We start from the raw sequence: 26490 nt of genomic DNA on the forward strand, positions 1-26490 counted from the left end.
CACATGCACACAATTCACACTGCCTTTATTCATTCTCATCGACACCTCGCCACACATGGAATAACATCCCACTCCCGTCCTCATGTGTGCGAGGTAGCGCTAGGAAAGACAACAAAGGCCACATTCGTTCACACTCAGTCTCTAGCTGTCATGTAATAATGCACCGAAACAACAGCTCCCTTTCCACATCCAGGCTCAACAGAACTTTCCATGGTTTACCCCAGACCCGTCATTTGCCCTGGTTCAATCCATTGACATCACGTCGACACCGGTATACCACATCGTTCCAATTCACTCTATTCCTTGCACGCCTTTCACCCTCCTGCATGTTCAGGCCCCGATCACTGAAAATCTTTTTCACTCCATCGTTCCACCTCCAATTTGGTCTCCCACTTCTCCTCGTTCCCTCCACCTCTGACACATATATCATCTTGGTCAATTTTTCCTCACTCATTCTCTCCATGTGACCAAACCATTTCAAAACATCCTCTTCTGCTCACTCAACCACACTCTCTTTGTTACCACACATCTCTCTTACCCTTTAGTACTTGCTCGATCAAACGAACTTACACCACATATTGTCCTCAAAAATCTCATTTCCAGCACATCCACCCTCCTCCGCACAACTCTATCCATAGCCCACGCCCCGCAAACCATACAACATTGTTGGGACCAGTATTCCTTCAAACACACCCATTTTTGCTTTACGAGATAATGTTCTCAACTTACACACATTCTTCAAGGCTCCCAGAATTTTCGCCCCCTCCCCCACCCTATGATTCACTTCCGCTTCCATCGTTCCATCCGTTGCCAAATCCACTCTAAGATATCTAAACCACTTCACTTCCTCCAGTTTTTCTCCATTCAAACTTACCTCCACATTGACTTGACCCTCAAACCTACTGTACCTAATAACCATGATCTTATTCACATTTACTCTCAACTTTCTTCTTTCACACACTTTACCAAACTCAGTTACCAGCTTCTGCAGTTTCTCACATGAACCAGCCACCAGCGCTGTATCATCAGCGAACAACAGCTGACTCACTTCCCAAGCTCTCTCATCCGCAGCAGACTGCATACTTGCCCCTCTTTCCAAAACTCTTAAAATTCTCCTCCCGAACAACCCCATCCATAAACAAATCAAACAACCATGGAGGCATCACACACCCTTGCCGCAAACCTACATTTACTGAGAACCAATCACTTTCCTCTCTTCCTACACGTATAAATACCTTACATCCTCCATGAATGTGTTTGATGATAGAGTGACATATATAGCGTGTTTTGGTCGAGTTGGTGTGCGAAGTGAGAGGGTTAGTGAAAATGATTTGGTAAACAGAGAAGAGGAAGTAAAAGCTTTGTGGAAGACGAAAGCCGGCAAACACGCGGGATTAGATAGTATTGTACAAAGGCAAAGGGGATAAAAGTGAGTGCTCATATCACAGAGGTTTAAGTTTGTTGAGTATTCCTGTGAAATTATATGGGAGGGTATTGATTGAGAGGGTGAAGGCATGTACAGGGCATCAGATTAGGGAAGAGCAGTTTGGTTTCACAGAGATGTTCTGTGGAAGGTAATAGTAATATATGGTGTGGGATTTCATTGTTAGACGCAGTGAAAAGTTCTCATCCAGGATGTAAGGATTGTGTACGAGTAGGAAGAAAGGATAGTGATTGGTTCCCGTGAAATGTTGGTTTGCGGCAGGGGTGCGTGATGTCTCCATGGTAAATTAACTTGTTTATGTATGAGATTGTTAGGGAGGTAAATGCAAGAGGTTTGGAGAGAGTGGCTATCATGCAGTCTGTTGTGGATGAGAGAGCTTGGAAAGTGAGTCCCTTGTTGATCCCTGATGATACAGCGCTGGTGGTTGAATTGGGTGAGAAATTGCAGAAGCTCATGATGAGTTTGGTAATGTGTGTGAAACAAGAAAGCTAAAAGTAAATGTGAATAAGAACAAGGTTATTAGGTACACTAGGGTTGAAGGACAAGTCAATTAGGAGGTACCTTTGAATGGAGAAATACCGGAGGAATTGAATTTTTTTTAGATACCTGGGAGTAGATTTGGCATCGGATGTAACCATGGAAGTGAAAGTGAATCTTAGGGTTAATTCATTGGGCAAAAGTTCTGGGAGCGTTGAAGAATGTGGTGAAATCGAGAACTATATCTTGGAAAGCAAAAAATGGGTATGTTTCAAGGAATAGTGGTTCCAACAATGATATATAGGTGCGAGGCATGGGCTATAGATAGAGTTGTGAGGAGGAGGGTGGATGTGCTGGAAATGAGATGTTTGAGGACAGTATGTGGTGTGAAGTGGTTTCATCGATTAAGTAATGAATGTGTAAGAGAGATGCGTGGTAATAAAAAGAGTGCGGTTGAGAGAGTGGAAGAGTGTGTTTTGAAACGGTTTGGTCACATGGAGAGAATGAGTGAGGAATGATTGACAAAGACGATTTATGTGTCAGACTTGGAGGGAAGGAGGAGAAGTGACCGACTAAATTGGAGGTGGAAAGATGGAGCGAAAAAGATTTTGAGTGATAGGGGCCTGAACATGCAGGAGAGTGAAAGGCGTGCAAGGAATAGAGTGAACTGGAACGATGTGGTATACTGTGGTCGATGTGCTGTGATTGAACCTGGGCATGTGAATCGTCTGAGGTAAAACATGGAAAACTCTGTGGGGCCTGGAAGTGGGAAGGGAGCTTTGGTTTCGGTGCATTATGCATGACATGCTAGAGACTGAGCGTGACCGAATGCGGCATTTGTTGTCTTTTCCTAGCTCTACATCGCCTTTATGCGGGATGAGGGTGTTGTCATGTCATGTATATATATTTATATATATATATATATATATATATATATATATATATATATATATATATATATATATATATATATATATATATATATATATATATATATATATATTTATCAATCTATTTTGCTTTGTCGCTTTGTCGCTATATAGATGTATATATATATATATATATATATATATATATATATATATATATATATATATATATATATATATATATATATATATATATATTTTTTTTTTTTTTTTTTTCTTTCTTTTTTTGCTTTGTCGCTGTCTCCCGCGTTTGCGAGGTACCGCAAAGAAACAGACGAAAGAAATGGCCCAACCCACCCCCATACACATGTATATACATACGTCCACACACGCAGATATACATACCTACACAGCTTTCCATGGTTTACCCCAGGCGCTTCATATGCCCTGATTCAATCCACTGACAGCAAGTCAACCCCGGTATACCACATCGATCCAATTCACTCTATTCCTTGCCCTCCTTTCACCCTCCTGCATGTTCAGGCCCCGATCACACAAAATCTTTTTCACTCCATCTTTCCACCTCCAATTTGGTCTCCCACTTCTCCTCGTTCCCTCCAACTCCGACATATTTATCCTCTTGGTCAATCTTTACTCACTCATTCTCTCCATGTGCCCAAACCATTTCAAAACACCCTATTCTGCTCTCTCAACCACGCTCTTTTTATTTCCACACATCTCACTTACCCTTACGTTTCTTACTCGATCAAACCACCTCACACCACACATTGTCCTCAAACATCTCATTTCCAGCACATCCATCCTCCTGCGCACAACTCTATCCATAGCCCACGCCTCGCAACCATACAACATTGTTGGAACCACTATTCCTTCAAACATACCCATTTTTGCTTTCCGAGATAATGTTCTCGACTTCCACACATTCTTCAAGTCTCCCAGAATTTTCGCCCCCTCCCCCACCCTATGATCCACTTCCGCTTCCATGGTTCCATCCGCTTCCAGATCCACTCCCAGATATCTAAAACACTTCACTTCCTCCAGTTTTTCTCCATTCAAACTCACCTCCCAATTGACTTGACCCTCAACCCTACTGTATCTAATAACCTTGCTCTTATTCAAATTTACGCTTAACTTTCTTCTTTCACACACTTTACCAAACTCAGTCACCAGCTTCTGCAGTTTCTCACATGAATCAGCCACCAGCGCTGTATCATCAGCGAACAACAACTGACTCACTTCCCAAGCTCTCTCATCCCCAACAGACTTCATACGTGCCCCTCTTTCCAAAACTCTTGCATTCACCTCCCTAACAACCCCATCCATAAACAAATCAAACAACCATGGAGACATCACACACCCCTGCCGCAAACCTACATTCACTGAGAACCAATCACTTTCCTCTCTTCCTACACGTACACATGCCTTACATCCTCGATAAAAACTTTTCACTGCTTCTAACAACTTGCCTCCCACACCATATATTCTTAATACCTTCCACAGAGCATCTCTATCAACTCTATCATATGCCTTCTCCAGATCCATAAATGCTACATACAAATCCATTTGCTTTTCTAAGTATTTCTCACATACGTTCTTCAAAGCAAACACCTGATCCACACATCCTCTACCACTTCTGAAACCACACTGCTCTTCCCCAATCTGATGCTCTGTACATGCCTTCACCCTCTCAATCAATACCCTCCCATATAATTTACCAGGAATACTCAACAAACTTATACCTCTGTAATTTGAGCACTCACTCTTATCCCCTTTGCCTTTTGTTCACACTCAGTCTCTAGCTGTCATGTAATAATGCCCGAAACCAAAGCTCCCTTTCCACATCCAGGCCCAACAGAACTTTCTATGATTTATCTCAGACGATTTACACGAACTGATTCAATCCATTGAAAGCACGTCTAACCCGGTATATCATGTCGATCCGATTCACTCTATTCCTTGCCCGCCTTTCACCCTCCTGCATGTTCAGGCCCCGATCACTCAAAATCTTTTTCACTCTATCTTTCCACCTCCACTTTGGTCTCCCAATTCTCCTCGTTCACTCCAACTCCGACAAATATATCCTCTTGGTCAATCTTTCCTCACTCATTCTCTCCATGTGCCCAAACGCTATTTCAAAACACCCTCTTCTGCTCTCTCAACCACGCTCTTTTTATTTCCACACAGCTCTTTAACCCTTACATTACTTAACTGATCAAACCACTTCACACCACATAATGTCCTCAAACATCTCAGTTCCAGCACATCCACCCTCGTGCGCACAACTCTATCCATAGCCCACGCCTCGCAAACATACAACATTGTTGGAACCACTATTCCATCAAACATAGCCATTATATATATATATATATATATATATATATATATATATATATATATATATATATATATAGTATGGCTGAGGGTCAAGTCAATTGGGAAGTAAGTTTGAATGGAGAAAAACTGGAGGAAGTAAAGTGTTTTAGATATCTGGGAGTGGATCTGGCAGCGAATGGAACCATGGAAGCGGAAGTGGATCATAGGGTGGGGCAGGGGGCGAAAATCCTGGGAGCCTTGAAGAATGTGTGGAAGTCGAGAATATTATCTCGGAGAGCAAAAATGGGTATGTTTGAAGGAATAGTGGTTCCAACAATGTTGTATGGTTGCGAGGAGTGGGCTATGGATAGAGTTGTGCGCAGGAGGATGGATGTACTGGAAATGAGATGTTTGAGGACAATGTGTGGTGTGAGGTGGTTTGATCGAGTAAGTAACGTAAGGGTAAGAGAGATGAGTGGAAATAGAAACAGCGTGGTTGAGAGAGCAGAAAAGGATGTTTTGAAATGGTTTGGGCACATGGAGAGAATGAGCGAGGAAAGATTGACCAAGAGGATATATGTGTTGGAGGTGGAGGGAACGAGGAGAAGTGGGAGACCAAATTGGAAGTGGAAAGATGGAGTGAATAAGATTTTGTGTGATCGGGGCCTGAACATGCAGGAGGGTGAAAGGAGGGCAAGGAATAGAGTGAATTGGATCGATGTGGTGTACCGGGGTTGACGTTCTGTCAGTGGATTGAATCAGGGCATGTGAAGCGTCTGGGGTAAACCATGGAAAGCTGTGTAGGTATGTATATTTGCGTGTGTGGATGTATGTATATGTATGTGTATGGGGGTGGGTTGGGCCATTTCTTTCGTCTGTTTCCTTGCGCTACCTCGCAAACGCGGGAGACAGCGACAAAGCATAAAAAAAAGAAAGAAAGAAAAAAAAAAAAAAAAAAAATATATATATATATATATATATATATATATATATATATATATATAGATATAGATATATCTAGTTATTATATTTTGCTTTGTCGCTGTCTCCCGCGTTAGCGAGGTAGCGCAAGGAAACAGACGAAAGAATGGCCCACCCCAACGACATACACATGTGTATACATATGCGTCCACTCACGCAAATATATATACCTATACATCTCAATGTATACATATATATATACACACACAGACATATACATATATACACATGTACCTAATTCATACTGCCTGCCTTTATTCATTCCCATCGCCACCTCGTCACACATGGAATTCTTAAAAAAGTACATGGATGTGTGTAGCATTTATAGATTTGAAGAAGGCAAATGCTAGAGTTGATAGAGATCCTCTGTGGAAGGTAATAGGAATATATGGTGTGGGTGTCCATTGCTAGACGCATTGAAAAGTTTTTATCTAGGATGTAAGGAATCTGTACGAGTAGGAAGAAAGCAAAATGTTGGTTTGCGGCAGGGGTGTGTGATGTCTCCATGGTTGTTTAATTTGTTTATGGATGGAGTTGTTAGGTAGGGGAATGCAAGAATTATGGAGAGAGTAGCTATCATGCAATCTGTTGTGGATGAGAGAGCATGGAAAGTGAGTCCGTTGTTGTTCCCTGATTATACAGCGCTGGTGGTTGAATTGGGTGAGAAATTGCAGAAGCTCATGACTTAGTTTAGTAATGTATGTGAAAGAAGAAAGCTGAGAGTAAATGTGAATAAGAGCAAGGTTATTAGGTACACTAGTGTTGAGGGACAAGTCAATTAGGAGGTAAGTTGGAATGGAGAAATACTGGAGGAATTGAATATTTTTTAGATGTCTGGGAGTGGATTTGGCAGCGGATGTAACCATGTAAGTGAAAGTGAATCATAGGGTCAATCCATTGGGCAAAAGTTCTGGGAGCGTTGAAGAATGTGGTGAAATCGAGAACTTTATCTTGGAAAGCAAAAAATGGGTATGTTTCAAGGAACAGTGGTTTAGAACCACTGATATATAGTTGATATATAGTTGCGAGGCGTAGGCTATAGATAGAGCTGTGCGGAGGAGAGTGGATGTACTGGAAAAGAGATGTTTGAGGACAATATGTGGTGTGAGGTGGTTAGATCGATTAAATAATGAATGGGTAAGAGAGATGAGTGGTAATAAAAAGAGTGCGGCTGAGAGAGTGGAAGAGGGTGTTGTGAAACGGTTTGGTCACATGGAGAGAATGAGTGAGGAAAGATTGACAAAGACGATTTATGTGTCAGACGTGAAGGGAAGGAGGAGAAGTGGCCGACTAAATTGGAGGTGGAAAGATGGAGTGAAAAAGATTTTGAGTGATAGGGGCCTGTACATGCAGGAGAGTGAAAGGCGTGCAAGGAATAGAGTGAACAAGAATGATGCGGTTTACTGTGGTCGACGTGCTGTCAATGGATTGAACCACGGTATGTGAAAAGTCTGAGGTAAAACATGGAAAACTCTGTGGGGTCTAGAAGTGGGAAGGGAGCTTTGGTTTCGGTGCATTATGCATGACATGCAAGAGACTGAGCGTGACCGAATGCGGCATTTGTTGTCTTTTCCTAGCTCTACATCACCCATATGCGGGGAGACGGTGTTGTCATGTCATGTATATATATATATATATATATATATATATATATATATATATATATATATATATATATATATATATATATATATATATATATATTTATCTATTTATTTATTTTGCTTTATTGCTGTCTCCCGCGTTTGCGAGGTAGCGCAAGGAAACAGACGAAACAAATCGCCCAACCCACCCCCATACACATGTATATACATACACGTCCACACACGCAAATATACATACACATACATCTCAAGGTACACACATATATACACACACAGACACATACATGTATACACATGCACACAATTTACACTGTTTTTATTCATTCCCATCGACACCTCGCCACACATGGAATAACATCCCACTCCCCTCCTCATGTGTGCGAGGTAGCGCTAGGAAAGACAAAAAAGGCCACATTCGTTCACACTCAGTCTCTAGCTGTCATGCAATAATGCACCGAAACAACAGCTCCCTTTCCACATCCAGGCTCAACAGAACTTTCCATGGTTTACCCCAGACCCTTCATTTGCCCTGGTTCAATCCAGTGACATGAGGTCGACTCCGGTATACCACATCGTTCCAATTCACTCTATTCCTTGCACGCCTTTCACCCTCCTGCATGTTCCGGCCCCGATCACTGAAAATCTTTTTCACTCCATCGTTCCACCTCCAATTTGGTCTCCCACTTCTCCTCGTTCCCTCCACTTCTGACACATATATCATCTTGGTCAATTTTTCCTCACTCATTCTCTCCATGTGACCAAACCATTTCAAAACATCCTCTTCTGCTCCCTCAACGACACTCTTTGTTACCACATATCTCTCTTACCCTTTAGTCCTTACTCGTCCAAACGAAATTATACCGCATATTGTCCTCAAACATCTCATTTCCAGCACATCCACCCTCCTCCGCACAACTCTATCCATATCCCACGCCTCGCAAACCATACAACATTGTTGGGACCAGTATTCCTTCAAACATACCCATTTTTGCTTTCCGAGATTATGTTCTCAACTTACACACATTCTTCAAGGCTCCCAGAATTTTCGCCCCCTCCCCCACACTATGATTCACTTCCACTTCCATCGTTCCATCCGCTGCCAAATCCACTCCAAGATATCTAAAACACTTCACTTCCTCCAGTTTTTCTCCATTCAAACTTACCTCCACATTGACTTGACCCTCAACCCTACTGTACCTAATAACCTTGCTCTTATTCACATTTACTCTCAACTTTCTTCTTTCACACACTTTAACAAACTCAGTTACCAGCTTCTGCAGTTTCTCACATGAACCAGCCACCAGCGCTGTATCATCAGCGAACAACAACTGACTCACTTCCCAAGCTCTCTCATCCACAGCAGACTGCATACTTGCCCCTCTTTCCAAAACTCTTGCATTCTCCTCCCGAACTACCACATCCATAAACAAATTAAACAAACATGGAGGCATCACACACTCTTGCCGCAAACCTACATTTACTGAGAACCAATCACTCTCCTATCTTCCTACACGTACAAATGCCTTAAATCCTCCATGAATATGTTTGATGATAGAGTGACATATATAGCGTGTTTTGGTCGAGGTGGTGTGCAAAGTGAGAGGGTTAGTGAAAATGATTTGGTAAACAGAGAAGAGGAAGTAAAAGCTTTGTGGAAGACAAAAGCCGGCAAAGCCGCGGGATTAGATAGTATTGTACAAAGGCAAAGTAGATAAAAGTGAGTGCTCATATTACAGAGGTTTAAGTTTGTTGAGTATTCCTGTGAAATTATATGGGAGGGTATTGATTGAGAGGGTGAAGGCATGTACAGAGCATCAGATTAGGGAAGAGCAGTTTGGTTTCACAAGTGGTGGAGGATGTTTGGATCAGGTGTTTGATTTGAAGAATGTATGTGAGAAATACTTAGAAAAGCAAATGGATTTGTATGTAGCATTTTTGGATCTGGAGAAGGCATATGATAGAGTTGATAGAGATGCTCTGTGGAAGGTAATAGGAATATATGGTGTGGGAGTCCATTGTTAGACGCAGTGAAAAGTTTTTATCCAGGATATAAGGGATGTGTAAGAGTAGGAAGAAAGGAAAGTGATTGGTTCTCGGGAAATGTTGGTTTGCGGCAGTTGTGCGTGATGTCTCCATGGTAGATTAACTTGTTTATGGATAAGATTGTTAGGGAGGCAAATGCAAGAGGTTTGGAGAGAGTGGCTATCATGCAGTCTGTTGTGTATGAGAGAGCTTGGAAAGTGAGTCCTTTGTTGTTCCCTGATGATACATCGCTGGTGGTTGAATTGGGTGAGAAATTGCAGAAGCTCATGACTGACTTTTGGTAATGTGTGTGAAAGAAGAAAGCTGAGAGTAAATGTGAATAAGAGCAAGGTTATTAGGTACACTAGGGTTGAGGGACAAGTCAATTAGGAGGTAAGTTGGAATGGAGAAATACTGGAGGAATTCAATTTTTTTTTAGATGTCTGGGAGTGGATTTGGCAGCGGATGTAACTATGGAAGTGAAAGTGAATCATAGGGTGAATCCACTGGGCAAAATTCTGGGAGCGTTGAAGAAGGTGGTGAAATCGAGAACTTTATCTTAGAAAGCAAAAAATGGGTATGTTTGAGGAAAAGTGGTTCTAACAGTGATATATAGTTGCGAGGCGTGGGCTATAGATAGAGTTGTGCGGAGGAGGGTGGATATGCTGGAAATGAGATGTTTGAGGACAATATGTGGTGTGAGGTGGTTTCATCGATTAAGTAATGAATGGGTAAGAGAGATTCATGGTAATAAAAAGAGTGCGGCTGAGAGAGTGGAAGAGGGTGTTTTGAAAGAGTTTGGTCACATGGAAAGAATGAGTGAGGAAAGATTGAAAAAGACGATTTATGTGTCAGACGTGGAGGGAAGGAGGAGTAATGGTCGACTAAATTGGAGGTGGAAAGATGGAGTGAAAAGATTTTGAGTGATATTTTTTTTTTTTCAAACTATTGGCCATTTCCCGCGTTAGCGAGGTAGCGTTAAGAACAGAGGACTGGGCCATTGAGGGAATACCCTCACCTGGCCCCCTTCTCTGTTCCTTCTTTAGGAAAATTAAAAAAAAATTGAGAGAGGAGGATTTCCAGCCCCCCGCTCCCTACCCTTTTACTCGCCTTCTACGACACGTAGGGAATACGTGGGAAGTATTCTTTCTCCCCTATCCCCAGGGATATATATATATATATATATATATATATATATATATATATATATATATATATATATATATATATATATATATATATATATATATATATATATATATATATATATATTTTTTTTTTTTTTTTTCATACTTTATCGCTGTCTCCCGCGTTTGCGAGGTAGCGCAAGGAAACAGACGAAAGAAATGGCCCAACCCCCCGCCCCCATACACATATATATACATACGTCCACAAACGCAAATATACATACCCACACAGCTTTCCATGGTTTACCCCAGACGCTTCACATGCCTTTTTTCAATCCACTGACAGCACGTCAACCCCGGTATACCACATCGCTCCAATTCACTCTATTCCTTGCCCTCCTTTTACCCTCCTGCATGTTCAGGCCCCGATCACAAAAAATCTTTTTCACTCCATCTTTCCACCTCCAATTTGGTCTCCCTCTTCTCCTTGCTCCCTCCACCTCCGACACATATATCCTCTTGGTCAATCTTTCCTCACTCATCCTCTCCATGTGCCCAAACCACTTCAAAACACCCTCTTCTGCTCTCTCAACCACGCTCTTTTTATTTCCACAAATCTCTCTTACCCTTACGTTACTCACTCGATCAAACCACCTCACACCACACATTGTCCTCAAACATCTCATTTCCAGCACATCCATCCTCCTGCGCACAACTCTATCCATAGCCCACGCCTCGCAACCATACAACATTGTTGGAACCACTATTCCTTCAAAAATACCCATTTTTGCTTTCCGAGATAATGTTCTGGACTTCCACACATTCTTCAAGGCCCCCAGAATTTTCGCCCCCTCCCCCACCCTATGATCCACTTCCGCTTCCATGGTTCCATCCGCTGCCAGATCCACTCCAAGATATCTAAAACACTTCACTTCCTCCAGTTTTTCTCCATTCAAACTCACCTCCCAATTGACTTGACCCTCAACCCTACTGTACCTAATAACCTTGCTCTTATTCACATTTACTCTTAACTTTCTGCTTCCACACACTTTACCAAACTCAGTCACCAGCTTCTGCAGTTTCTCACATGAATCAGCCACCAGCGCTGTATCATCAGCGAACAACAACTGACTCACTTCCCAAACTCTCTCATCCCCAACAGACTTCATACTTGCCCCTCTTTCCAAAACTCTTGCATTTACCTCCCTAACAACCCCATCCATAAACAGATTAAACAACCATGGAGACATCACACACCCCTGCCGCAAACCTACATTCACTGAGAACCAATCACTTTCCTCTCTTCCTACACGTACACATGCCTTACATCCTCGAAAAAAACTTTCCACTGCTTCTAACAACTTTCCTCCCACACCATATATTCTTAATACCTTCCACAGAGCATCTCTATCAACTCTATCATATGCCTTCTCCAGATCCATAAATGCTACCTACAAATCCATTTGCTTTTCTAAGTATTACTCACATACATTCTTCATATATACATATATACATATATAAATATATATATATGTATATAAATATATATATATATATATATATATATATATATATATATATATATATATATATATATATATATATATATATATATATATATATATATATTATATATATGTATATATATATATATATATATATATATATATATATATATATATATATATATATATATATATATATATATATATATATATATATATATATATATATATATATATATATATATATATACACATATATTTATATATATATGTATATATATATATATATATATATATATATATATATATATATATATATATATATATATATATATATATATATATATATATATATATATATATATATATATATATAAAGTGTGTGAAAGAAGAAAATTAAGAGTAAATGTGAATAAGAGCAAGGTTATTAGGTACAGTAGGGTTGAGAGTCAAGTGAATTGGGAGGTGAGTTTGAATGGAGAAAAACTGGAGGAAGTGAAGTGTTTTAGAAATCTGGGAGTGGATCTGGCAGCGGATGGAACCATGGAAGCGGAAGTGGATCATAGGGTGGGGGAGGGGGCGAAAATTCTGGGAGCCTTGAAGAATGTGTGGAAGTCGAGAACATTATCTCGGAAAGCAAAAATGGGTATGTTTGAATGAATAGTGGTTCCAACAATGTTGTATGGTTGCGAGGCGTGGGCTATGGATAGTGTGGTGCGCAGGAGGGTGGATGTGCTGGAAATGAGATGTTTGAGGACAATGTGTGGTGTGAGGTGGTTTGATCGAGTAAGTGACGTAAGAGTAAGAGAGATGTGTGGAAATAAAAGGAGCGTGGTTGAGAGAGCAGAAGAGGGTGTTTTGAAATGGTTTGGGCACATGGAGAGAATGAGTGAGGAAAGATTGACCAAGAGGATATATGTGTCGGAGGTGGAGGGAACGAGGAGAAGAGGGAGACCAAATTAGAGGTGGAAAGATGGAGTGAAGAAGATTTTGTGTGATCGGGGCCTGATCATGCAGGAGGGTGAAAGGAGGGCAAGGAATAGAGTGAATTGGAGCGATGTGGTATACCGGGTTGACGTGCTGTCAGTGGATTGAATCAGGGCATGTGAAGCGTCTGGTGTAAACCATGGAAAGCTGTGTAGGTATGTATATTTGCGAGTGTGGACGTATTTATATACATGTGTATGGGGGTGGGTTGGGCCATTTCTTTCGTCTGTTTCCTTGCGCTACCTCGCAAACGCGGGACACAGCGATAAAGCAAAAATATATATATATATATATATATATATATATATATATATATATATATATATATATATATATATATATATATATATATATTTTTTTTTTTTTTTTTTTAACTATTCGCCATATCCCGCATTAGCGAGGTAGCGCTAAGAACAGAGGACTGGGACTTTTTTGGAATATCCTCACCTGGCCCCCTCTGCTCCTTCTTTTGGAAAATTTAAAAAAAAAATGAGAGGGGAGGATTTCCAGCCCCCCGCTCCCTCCCCTTTTAGTAGCCTTCTACGACACGCAGGGAATACGTGGGAAGTATTCTTAATCCCCTATCCCCAGGGATAATATATATATATATATATATATATATATATATATATATATATATATATATATATATATATATATATATATATATATATATATATATATATATATATATATATATATATGTGAGTATATTTTTTTTTTTTTTTTTTAATTTTCCAAAAGAAGGAACAGAGGGGGCAAGGTGAGGATATTCTGAAAAAGGCCCAGTCCTCTGTTCTTAACGCTACCTCGCTAACGCGGGAAATGGCGAATAGTTTGAAAAAAAAAGAAAATATATATATATATATATATATATATATATATATATATATATATATATATATATATATATATATATTATCCCTGGGGTTAGGGGATTAAGAATACTTCCCACGTATTCCCTGCGTGTCGTAGAAGGCGACTAAAAGGGGAGGGAGCGGGGGGCTGGAGTTCCTCCCCTCTCGTTTTTTTTTTTCTTTTTTTTTTTTTTCCAAAAGAAGGAGGAGAGAATTGGGCCAGGTGAGTATATTCCCTCGAAGGCCCAGTCCTCTGTTCTTAATGCTACCTCGCTAACGCGGGAAATGGCGAATAGTTTAAAAGAAAAAAGAAAAAGATATATTTTTTTTTTTTTTATACTTTATCGCTGTCTCCCGCGTTTGCGAGGCAGCGCAAGGAAACAGACAAAAGAAATGGCCCAACCCCCCCCCCCCATACACATGTATATACATACGTCCACACACGCAAATATACATACCTACACAGCTTTCCATGGTTTACCCCAAACGCTTCACATGCCTTGATTCAATCCACTGACAGCACGTCAACCCCGGTATACCACATCGCTCCAATTCACTTTATTCCTTGCCCTCCTTTCACCCTCCTGCATGTTCAGGCCCCGATCACACAAAATCTTTTTCACTCCATCTTTCCACCTCCAATTTGGTCTCCCTCTTCTCCTCGTTCCCTCCACCTCCGACACATATATCCTCTTGGTCAATCTTTCCTCACTCATTCTCTCCATGTGCCCAAACCACTTCAAAACACCCTCTTCTGCTCTCTCAACCACACTCTTTTAATTTCCACACATCTCTCTTACCCTTACGTTACTCACTCGACCAAACCACCTCACACCACACATTGTCCTCAAACATCTCATTTCCAGCACATCCATCCTCCTGCGCACAACTCTATCCATAGCCCACGCCTCGCAACCATACAACATTGTTGGAACCACTATTCCTTCAAACATACCCATTTTTGCTTTCCGAGATAATGTTCTCGACTTCCACACATTCTTCAAGGCCCCCAGAATTTTCGCCCCCTCCCCCACCCTATGATCCACTTCCGCTTCCATGATTCCATCCGCTGCCAGATCCACTCCCAGATATCTAAAACACTTCACTTCCTCCAGTTTTTCTCCATTCAAACTCACCTCCCAAATGACATGACCCTCAACCCTACTGTACCTAATAACCTTGCTCTTATTCACATTTACTCTTAACTTTTTTCTTCCACACACTTTACCAAACTCAGTCACCAGCTTCTGCAGTTTCTCACATGAATCAGCCACCAGCGCTGTATCATCAGCGAACAAAAACTGACTCACTTCCCAAGCTCTCTCATCCCCAACAGACTTCATACTTGCCCCTCTTTCCAAAACTCTTGCATTTACCTCCCTAACAACCCCATCCATAAACAAATTAAACAACCATGGAGACATCACACACCCCTGCCGCAAACCTACATTCACTGAGAACCAATCACTTTCCTCTCTTCCTACACGTACACATGCCTTACATCCTCGATAAAAACTTTTCACTGCTTCTAACAACTTTCCTCCCACACCATATATTCTTAATACCTTCCACAGAGCATCTCTATCAACTCTATCATATGCCTTCTCCAGATCCATAAATGCTACATACAAATCCATTTGCTTTTCTAAGTATTTCTCACTTACATTCTTCAAAGCAAACACCTGATCCACACATCCTCTACCACTTCTGAAACCACACTGCTCTTCCCCAATCTGATGCTCTGTACATGCCTTCACCCTCTCAATCAATACCCTCCCATATAATTTACCAGGAATACTCAAGAAACTTATACCTCTGTAATTTGAGCACTCACTCTTATCCCCTTTGCCTTTGTACAATGGCACTATGCACGCATTCCGCCAATCCTCAGGCACCTCACCATGAGTCATACATACATTAAATAACCTTACCAACCAGTGAACAATACAATATATATATATATATATATATATATATATATATATATATATATATATATATATTTTTTTTTTCCTTATTAATTCTTTTGTTTTGTCGCTGTCTCCCGCGTTTGCGAGGTAGCGCAAGGAAACAGACGAAAGAAATGGCCCAAATCACCCCCATACACATGTATATACATACACGTCCACACACGCAAATGTACATACACATATGTACACACATATATACACACACAGACACATATATATATACACATGCACACAATTCACACTGCCTTTATTCATTCCCATTGACAGCTCGTCACACATGGAATAACATCCCACTCCCCCCCTTATGTGTGCGATGTCGCGCTAGGAAAGACAACAAAGGCCACATTCGTTCACACTCAGTCTCTAGCTGTCATGTAATAATGCACCGAAACAACAGCTCCCTTTCCACATCCAGGCTCAACAGAACTTTCCATGGTTTACCCCAGACCCTTCATTTGCCTGGTTCAATCCATTGACAGCACGTCGACACCGGTATATCACATCGTTCCAATTCACTCTATTCCTTGCACGCCTTTCACCCTCCTGCATGTTTAGTCCCCGATCACTGAAAGTCTTTTTCACTCCATCGTTCCACCTCCAATTTGGTCTCCCACTTCTCCTCGTTCCCTCCACCTCTGACACGTATATCATCTTGGTCAATTTTTCCTCACTCATTCTCTCCATGTGACCAAACAATTTCAAAACACCCTCTTCTGCTCCCTCAACCACAATCTCTTTGTTACCACATATCTCTCTTACCCTTTAGTACTTACTCGATCAAACCACATTACACCACATATTGTCCTCAAACATTTCATTTCCAGAACATCCACCCACCTCCGCACAACTCTATCCATAGCCCACGCCTCGTAAACCATACAACATTGTTGGGACCAGTATTCCTTCAAACATACACATTTTTGATTTCCGAGATAATGTTCTCGACTTCCACACATTCTTCAAGGCTCCCAGAATTTTCTCCCCCTCCCCCACCCTATGATTCACTTCCACTTCCATCGTTCCATCCGCTGCCAAATCCACTCCCAGATATCTAACCCACTTCACTTCTTCCAGTTTTTCTCCATTCAAACTTACCTCCACAATGACTTGACCCTCAAACCTACTGTACCTAATAACCTTGCTCCTATTCACATTTACTCTCAACTTTCTTCTTTCACATACTTTACCAAACTCAGTTACCAGCTTCTGCAGTTTCTCACATGAACCATCCACCAGCGCTGTATCATCAGCGAACAACAACTGACTCACTTACCAATCTCTCTGATCCACAGCAGACTGCATACATGCCCCTCTTTCCAAAACTCTTGCATTCTCCTCCCGAACAACCCCATCTATAAACAAATTAAACAACCATGGAGGCATCATACACTCTTGCCGCAAACCTACATTTACTGAGAACCAATCACTTTCCTCTCATCCTATACGTACAAATGCCTTACATCCTCCTTGAATGTGTTCGTTGATAGAGTGACCTATATAGCGTTTTTTGGTCGAACTGTTGTGCAAAGTGAGAGGGTTAGTGAAAATGATTTGGTAAACAGAGAAGAGGAAGTAAAAGCTTTGCGGAAGACGAAAGCCAGCAAAGCCGCGGGATTAGATAGTATTGTACAAAGGCAAAGGGAAAAAAGTGAGTGCTCATATTACAGAGGTTTTAGTTTTTTGAGTATTCCTGTGAAATTATATGGGAGGGTATTGATTGAGAGGGTGAAGGCATGTACAGAGCATCAGATTAGGGAAGAGCAGTTTGGTTTCACAAGTGGTGGAGGATGTTTGGATCAGGTGTTTGCTTTGAAGAATGTATATCAGAAATACTTAGAAATACAAATGGATCTGTATGTAGCATTTTTGGATCTGGAGAAGGCATATGATAGAGTTGATAGAGATGTTCTGTGGAAGGTAATAGGAATATATAGTGTGGGATTCCATTGATAGACGCAGTGAAAATTTTTATCCAGGATGTAAGGGATATGTAAGGTAGGAAGAAAGGAAAGTGTTTGGTTCTCGGGAAATGTGACACATATATCATCTTGGTCTATTTTTCCTCACTCATTCTCTCCATGTGACCAAACCATTTCAAAACACCCTCTTCTGCTCCCTCAACCAAACTCTCTTTGTTACCACATATCTCTCTTACCCTTTAGTACTAACTCGATCAAACCACCTTACACCACATATTGTCCTCAAACATCTCATTTCCAGAACATCCACCCTCCTCCGCACAACTCTATCCATAGCCCACGCCTCGCAAACCATAAAACATTGTTGGGACCAGTATTCTTTCAAACATACCCATTTTTGATTTCCGAGATAATGTTCTCGACTTCCACACATTCTTCAAGGATCCCAGGATTTTCGCCCCCTCCCCCACCCTATGATTCACTTCAGCTTCCATCGTTCCATCCTCTTCCAAATCCACTCCCAGATATCTAACCCACTTCACTTCTTCCAGTTTTTCTTCATTCAAACTTACCTCCACAATGACTTGACCCTCAACCCTACTGTACCTAATAACCTTGCTCTTATTCACATTTACTCTCAACTTTCTTCTTTCACACACTTTACCAAACTCAGTTACCAGCTTCTGCCGTTCCTCACATTAACCAGCCATCAGCGCTGTATCATCAGCGAACAACAACTGACTCACTTCCCAAGCTCTCTGATCCACAGCAGACTGCATACTTGCCCCTCTTTCCAAAACACTTGCATTCTCTTCCCTAACAAACCCATCCATAGACAAATTAAACAACCATGGAGGAATCAAACACCCCGTGCCGCAAACCTACATTTACTGAGAACCAATCACTTTCCTCTCTTCCTACACGTACACATGCCTTACATCCTCGATAAAAAATTTTCACTGCTTCTAACAACCTGCCTTCCACACCATATATTCTTAATACCTTCCACAGAGCATCTCTATCAACTCTATTTCATGCCTTCTCCAGATCCATAAATACTACATACAAATCCATTTGCTTTTCTAAGTATTTCTCACATACGTTCTTCAAATCAAACACCTGATCCACACATCCTCTACCACTTCTGAAACCACACTGCTCTTCCCCAATCTGAGGCTCTGTACATGCCTTCACCCTCTAAATCAATAACTTCCATATACTTTACCAGGATTGCTCATCAAACTTATACCTCTGTAGTTTGAGCACTCATTCTTATCCCCTTTGCCTTTGTACAATGGCACTATGCAAGCATTCCGCCAATCCTCAGGCACCTCACCATGAATCACACACACATTAAATAACTTTACCAACCAGTCAACAATACAGTCACTCCCTTTTTTAATGAATTAAACTGCAATACCATCCAAACCCGCTGCCTTGCCGGCTTTCATCTTCCGCAATGCTTTTTCTACCTCTTCCCTGTTTACCAAATCATTTTTCCTAACCCTCTCACCACCTCGAGCAAAACACCCTATATCTGCCACTCTATCATCAAATACATTCAGCAAACCTTCAAAATACTCACTCCATCTCCTTCTCACATCACCACTACTTGTTATCACCTCCCCATTAGCCCCCTTCACTGAAGCTCCCATTTGTTTCCTTGTCTTACGCACTTTATTTACCTCCTTCCAAAACATCTTTTTATTCTCCCTAAAATTAGATGATACTCCCTCAACCCGTCTCTCATTTGCCCTCTTTTTCACCTCTTGCACCTTTCTCTTGACCTCCTGTCTCTTTCTTTTATACATCTCCCACTCATTTGCAATATTCCTTTGCAAAATTCGTCCAAATGCCTCTTTCTTCTCTTTCACTAATAATGTTACTTCTTCATCCCACCACTCACTACCCTTTCTAATCTACCCACCTCCCACGCTTCTCATGCCACAAGCATCTTTTGCCCAAGCCATCACTGCTTCCCTATATACATCAAATTCCTCCCCCACTTCCCTTACCTGCTTTGTTCTCACCTTTTCCATTTTGTACTCAGTCTCTCCTGGTACTTCCTCACACAAGTCTCCTTCCCAAGCTCACTTACTCTCACCATTCTCTTTAACCCAAGATTCTCTCTTCTTTTCTGGAAGCCTCTACAAATTTTCACCTTCGCCTTCACAAGATAAGGATCAGACCTCCATCCAGTTACACCTCTCAGCACATTAACATCCAAAAGTCTCTCTTTCGCGCGCCTGTCAATTAACACGAAAGATAATGAGAGGCAAGTGTTTTGGGAGCAGCTGAATGAGTGTGTTCTTGGTTTTGATGCACAAGACCGGGTTATAGTGATGTGTGATTTGTATGCAAAGGTGAGTAATGTGGCAGTTGAGGGAATAATTGGTATACATGGGGTGTTCAGCGTTGTAAATGGAAATGGTGAAGAGCTTGTAGATTTATGTGCTGAAAAAGGACTGGTGATTGGGAATACCTGGTTTAAAAAGCAAGATACACATAAGTATACGTATATAAGTAGGAGAGATGGCCAGAGAGCGTTATTGGATTACGTGTTAATTGACAGGGGCGCGAAAGAGAGACTTTTGGATGTTAATGTGCTGAGAGGTGCAAATGGAGGGATGTCTGATCATTATCTTGTGGAGGCGAAGGTGAAGATTTGTAGGGGTTTTCAGAAAAGAAGAGAGAATGTTGGGGGAAGAGGGTGGTGAGAGTAAGTGAGTTTGGGAAGGACACTTGTGTCAGGAAGGTACCAGGAGAGACTGAGTACAGAATGGAAAAAGGTGAGAACAAAGGAGGTAAAGCGAGTGGGGGAGGAATGGGATGTATTTAGGGAAGCACTGATGGCTTGCGCAAAAGATGCTTGTGGCATGAGAAGCGTGAGAGGTGGGTCGATTAGAAAGGGTAGTGAGTGGTTGGATGAAGAGAAGAGAGAGGCATTTTGACGATTTTTGCAAGGAAAAAATGCAAATTAGTGGGAGATGTATGAAAGAAAGAGACAGGAGGTCAAGAGAAAGGTGCAAGAGGTGAAAAAGAGGGCAAATGAGAGTTGGAGTGAGAGAGTATCATTGAATTTTAGGGAGAATAAAAAGATGTTCTAGAAGAAGGTAAATAAAGTGCGTAAGACAAGGGAGCAAATGGGAACATCAGTGAAGGGGGCTAATGGGGAGGTGATAGCAAGTAGTGGTGATGTGAGAAGGAGATGAAGTGAGTATTTTGAAGGTTTGTTGAATGTGTTTGATGATAGAGTGGCAGATATAGGGTGTTTTGGTCGAGGTGGTGTGCAAAGTGACAGGGTTAAGGGAAATGATTTGGTAAACAGGAAAGAGGTAGTAAAAGCTTTGCGGAAGATGAAAGCTCACAAGGCAGCAGGTTTGGATGGTATTGCAGTGGAATTTATTAAAAAAGGGGGTGACTGTATTGTTAACTGGTTGGTAAGGTTATTTAATGTATGTATGATTCATGGTGAGGTGCCTGAGGATTGGCAGAATGCATGCATAGTGCCATTGTATAAAGGCAAAGGGGATAAGAGTGAGTGCTCAAATTACAGAGGTATTTTGTTGAGTATTGTTTGTTGAGTATTCCTGGGAAATCATATGGGATGGTATTGATTGAGAGGGTGAAGGCATGTACATAACATCAGATTGGGGAAGAGCAGGGTTGTTTTCAGAAGTGGTAGAGGATGTGTGGATTACGTGTTTTCTTTGAAGAATGTGTGTGAGAAATACTTAGAAAAGCAAATGGATTTGTATGTTGCATTTATGGATCTCGAGAAGTCATATGATAGAGTTGATAGAGATGCTCTGTGGAAGGTATTAAGAATATATGGTGTGGGAGGCTAGTTGTTAGAAGCAGTGAAAAGTTTTTCTCGAGGATGTAACGCATGTGTACGCGTAGTAATAGCCGAAAGTGATTGGTTCTCAGTGAATGTAGGTTTGCGGCAGGGGTGTGTGATGTCTCCATGGTTGTTTAATTTGTGTATGGATTGAGTTTTTAGGGAGGTGAATGCAAGAGTTTTGGAAAGCGGGGCAAGTATGCAGTCTGTTGGGATGAGAGAGCTTGGGAAGTGAGTTAGTTGTTGTTCGCATATGATACAGCGCTAGTGGCTGATTCATATGAGAAACTGGATAAGCTGGTGACTGAGTTTGGTAAAGTGTGTGAAAGAAGAAAGTTAAGAGTAAATGTGAATAAGAACAAGGTTATTAGGTACAGTAGGGTTGAGGGTCAAGTCAATTGGGAGGTAAGTTTGAATGGAATAAAAATGGAGGAAGTAAGTGTTTTAGATATCTGGACGTGGATCTGGCAGCAGATGGAACCATGGAAGCGGAAGTGAATCATAGGGTGGGGGAGGGAGCGAAAATCCTGGGAGCCTTGAAGAATGTCTTGAAGTCGAGAACATTATCTCCGAAAGCAAAAATGGGTATGTTTGAAGGAATACCTGTTCCAAAAATGTTGTATGGTTGCGTGGCTTGGGCTATGGGTAGAGTAGTGCGCAGGAGGGTGGATGTGCTGGAAATGAGATATTTGGGGACAATATGTGGTGTGAGGTGGTTTGATCGAGTAAGTAATGTAAGGGTAAGAGAGATGTGTGAAAATAAGAAGAGCGTGTTTGAGAGAGCAGAAGAGGGTGTTTTGAAATGGTTTGGGCACATGGAGAGAATGAGTGAGGAAAGATTGACCAAGAGGATATATGTGTCGGAGGTGGAGGGAACGAGAAGTGGGAGACCAAATTGGAGGTGGAAAGATGGAGTGAAAAAGATTTTGAGTGTTTGGGGCCTGAACATGCAGGAGGGTGAAAGGCAGACAAGGAATAGAGTGAATTGGATCGATGTGGTATACCGGAGTCGACGTGCTGTCAATGGATTGAATCAGGGCATGTGAAGCGTCTGGGGTAAACCATTGAAAGTTCTGTGGGGCCTGGAAATGGAAAGGGAGCTATGGTTTCGGGCATTATTGCGTGACAGCTAGAGACTGAGTGTGAACGAATGGGGCCTTTGTTGTCTTTTCCTAGCGCTACCTCGCACACATGAGGGGGGAGTTGGATGTTATTCCATGTGTGGCGAAGTGGCGATGGGAATGAATAAAGGCAGACAATGTGAATTCGTGTGCATGTGTATATATGTATATGTCTGTGTGTGTATATATATGTGTACATTAAGATGTATGGGTATGTATATTTGCGTGTGTGGACGTGTATGTATATACATGTGTATGGGGATGGGTTGGGCCATTTCTTCCGTCTGTTTCCTTGCGCTACGTCGCAAACGCGGGAGACAGCGACAAAGCAAAATAAATAAATAAAATATATATATATATATATATATATATATATATATATATATATATATATATATATATATATATATATATATATATATATATATATATATATATATATATATATATATATATATATATATATATATATATATAAAGAGAGTGAGAGGGAGAGAAGGGAGAACGCCAGTGCTCACACTAATCGTCATCCGGGCAGGGACAGTTGCGTAATTGTATTGTTCTGGAGGCATGATGAATGCTGGCGAGGGCCCCAGGGTTGGAGAGCTACTCCCTTCCTGGAATGGGATCACGTCAGGGTCAGCTTCGCTATCAGACTCAACCTGAAAAGAACAAGATCTGGACTTATAAATAGGGTAAGGTACAGGAACTGCGGCAAGGTACAGGACCTGGACTTAGTATTTGACTAAAGTACAGGACCTGGAATTAGTACTGGGGTATGGTACAGGACCTGGACTTAGAAGTAGAATAGGGTACAGGACTTCGACGTAGTAGTGGAGGAAGGTGCAGGATCTGGGGCGGTGTACAGGACATAGACTTAGTAGCGGGGAAGGGTTCAGAACCTGGACTTCGTTACGGAGTGGGGTACATAGCCTGGGCTTAGTAGTGGAGCAGATTTCGGGACTTGACTAGTTTTGGGGAAGGGTATAGTAGCTTGGTTACTGTTGGTGTGAGGAACATTGCTGTTCCTAGCCTTTAGTGGTTCGGCAGGACTTCCGACCTTAGTTAGTGAAGATGGGCACAGGAACAGGGATATTGTTGGGACAAAGCACAGGACTTGGATTCAGTGGTGGGAATGGGCATACAAACATACACGAAAACACACACACACACACACACACACACACACACACAAAACGAGTAGGAAATTTTCCCAACATAACACAAAAGGCAGTTACTATACACACGAACCATGGGTAAGGAAGTATTCAGATAACTGTTCACAACCTACATCACAACAAAATTATGATTCAAATATCAAGCTTAGTCAACGAACTTACTAAACCTAAAAGAGCTTACACAAAAGGTAGGAAAAGGGCAGTTAGAGAGCGTACCGGCATCAAAAGAGCTAGGTTAAAGTAAGAAGCTAAAGACTTCGATCTGCATGACCAGTGAAAAGTAACCAGATTACAGCCTAATTATCTTTAAACAAGATTCATTGGGGGAGAACAAACAATTCTTTGAAAGACGCAGAAACAAAACAACCAAAATGTATACACGAAAGTAAGCAAAAGACTTGCTTTAAACGATGTGAAGATATACTTCGATGGCAAAAGAGTGAAGATCAGAGCAATAAATTAAATTAGTTAAGGAAAAAAAAAAAAATTATATATATATATATATATATATATATATATATATATATATATATATATATATATATATATATATATATATATATATATATATATATATACATATATATATATATATATATATATATATATATATATATATTTTATCTATTTATTTTGCTTTGTCGCTGTCTCCTGCGTTAGCGAAGTAGCGCAAGGAAACAGACGAAAGAATGTCCCAACCCACCCACATACACATATATATACATACACGACCACACACGCAAATATACATACCTATACATCTCATTGTATATACATATATATATATATATATATATATATATATATATATATATATATATATATATATATATATATATATATATATATATATATATTGGGGTGAGAGACTATCAGTAAATTTTAGGGAGAAAAAAAAGATGTTCTGGAAGGAGGTAAATAGGGTGCGTAAGACAAGGGAGCAAATGGGAACTTCAGTGGAGGGCGTAAATGGGGAGGTGATAACAAGTAGTGGTGATGTGAGAAGGAGATGGAATGAGTATTTTGAAGGTTTGTTGAATGTGTCTGATGACAGAGTGGCAGATATAGGGTGTTTGGGTCGAGGTGGTGTGCAAAGTGAGAGGGTTAGGGAAAATGATTTGGTAAACAGAGAAGAGGTAGTAAAAGCTTTGCGGAAGATGAAAGCCGGCAAGGCAGCAGGTTTGGATGGTATTGCAGTGGAATTTATTAAAAAAGGGGGTGACTGTATTGTTGACTGGTTGGTAAGGTTATTTAATGTATGTATGACTCATGGTGAGGTGCCTGAGGATTGGCGGAATGCGTGCATAGTGCCATTGTACAAAGGCAAAGGGGATAAGAGTGAGTGCTCAAATTACAGAGGTATAAGTTTGTTGAGTATTCCTGGTAAATTATATGGGAGGGTATTGATTGAGAGGGTGAAGGCATGTACAGAGCATCAGATTGGGGAAGAGCAGTGTGGTTTCAGAAGTGGTAGAGGATGTGTGGATCAGGTGTTTGCTTTGAAGAATGTATGTGAGAAATACTTAGAAAAGCAAATGGATTTGTATGTAGCATTTATGGATCTGGAGAAGGCATATGATAGAGTTGATAGAGATGCTCTGTGGAAGGTATTAAGAATATATGGTGTGGGAGGCAAGTTGTTGGAAGCAGTGAAAAGTTTTTATCGAGGATGTAAGGCATGTGTACGTGTAGGAAGAGAGGAAAGTGATTGGTTCTCAGTGAATGTAGGTTTGCGGCAGGGGTGTGTGATGTCTCCATGGTTGTTTAATTTGTTTATGGATGGGGTTGTTAGGGAGTTAAATGCAAGAGTCTTGGAAAGAGGGGCAAGTATGAAGTCTGTTGGGGATGAGAGAGCTTGGGAAGTGAGTCAGTTGTTGTTCGCTGATGATACAGCGCTGGTGGCGGATTCATGTGAGAAACTGCAGAAGCTGGTGACGGAGTTTGGTAAAGTGTGTGGAAGAAGAAAGTTAAGAGTAAATGTGAATAAGAGCAAGGTTATTAGGTACAGTAGGGTTGAGGGTCAAGTCAATTGGGAGGTGAGTTTGAATGGAGAAAAACTGGAGGAAGTGAAGTGTTTTAGATATCTGGGAGTGGATCTGTCAGCGGATTGAACCATGGAAGCGGAAGTGGATCATAGGGTGGGGGAGGGGGCGAAAATTTTGGGAGCCTTGAAAAATGTGTGGAAGTCGAGAACATTATCCCGGAAAGCAAAAATGGGTATGTTTGAAGGAATGGTGGTTCCAACAATGTTGTA

The 26490-nt window shown here is 41.0% G+C and overlaps 1 protein-coding gene across 1 annotated transcript in view; it reads right to left on the reverse strand.

Annotated features, from left to right (window-relative positions):
• The window catches only part of LOC139766176 (uncharacterized), a 279620-nt gene that overhangs the window by 147992 nt on the left and 105138 nt on the right, over window positions 1–26490 (reverse strand). Inside the window, exon 4 of the mRNA XM_071694447.1 lies at window positions 23577–23720. Coding sequence (XP_071550548.1) covers window positions 23577–23720 — 144 coding nt within the window. The remainder of the gene's footprint in view (window positions 1–23576; window positions 23721–26490) is intronic.

Source organism: Panulirus ornatus, chromosome 57 (genome assembly GCF_036320965.1).
Source record: "Panulirus ornatus isolate Po-2019 chromosome 57, ASM3632096v1, whole genome shotgun sequence".
NCBI lineage: Eukaryota > Metazoa > Arthropoda > Malacostraca > Decapoda > Palinuridae > Panulirus > Panulirus ornatus.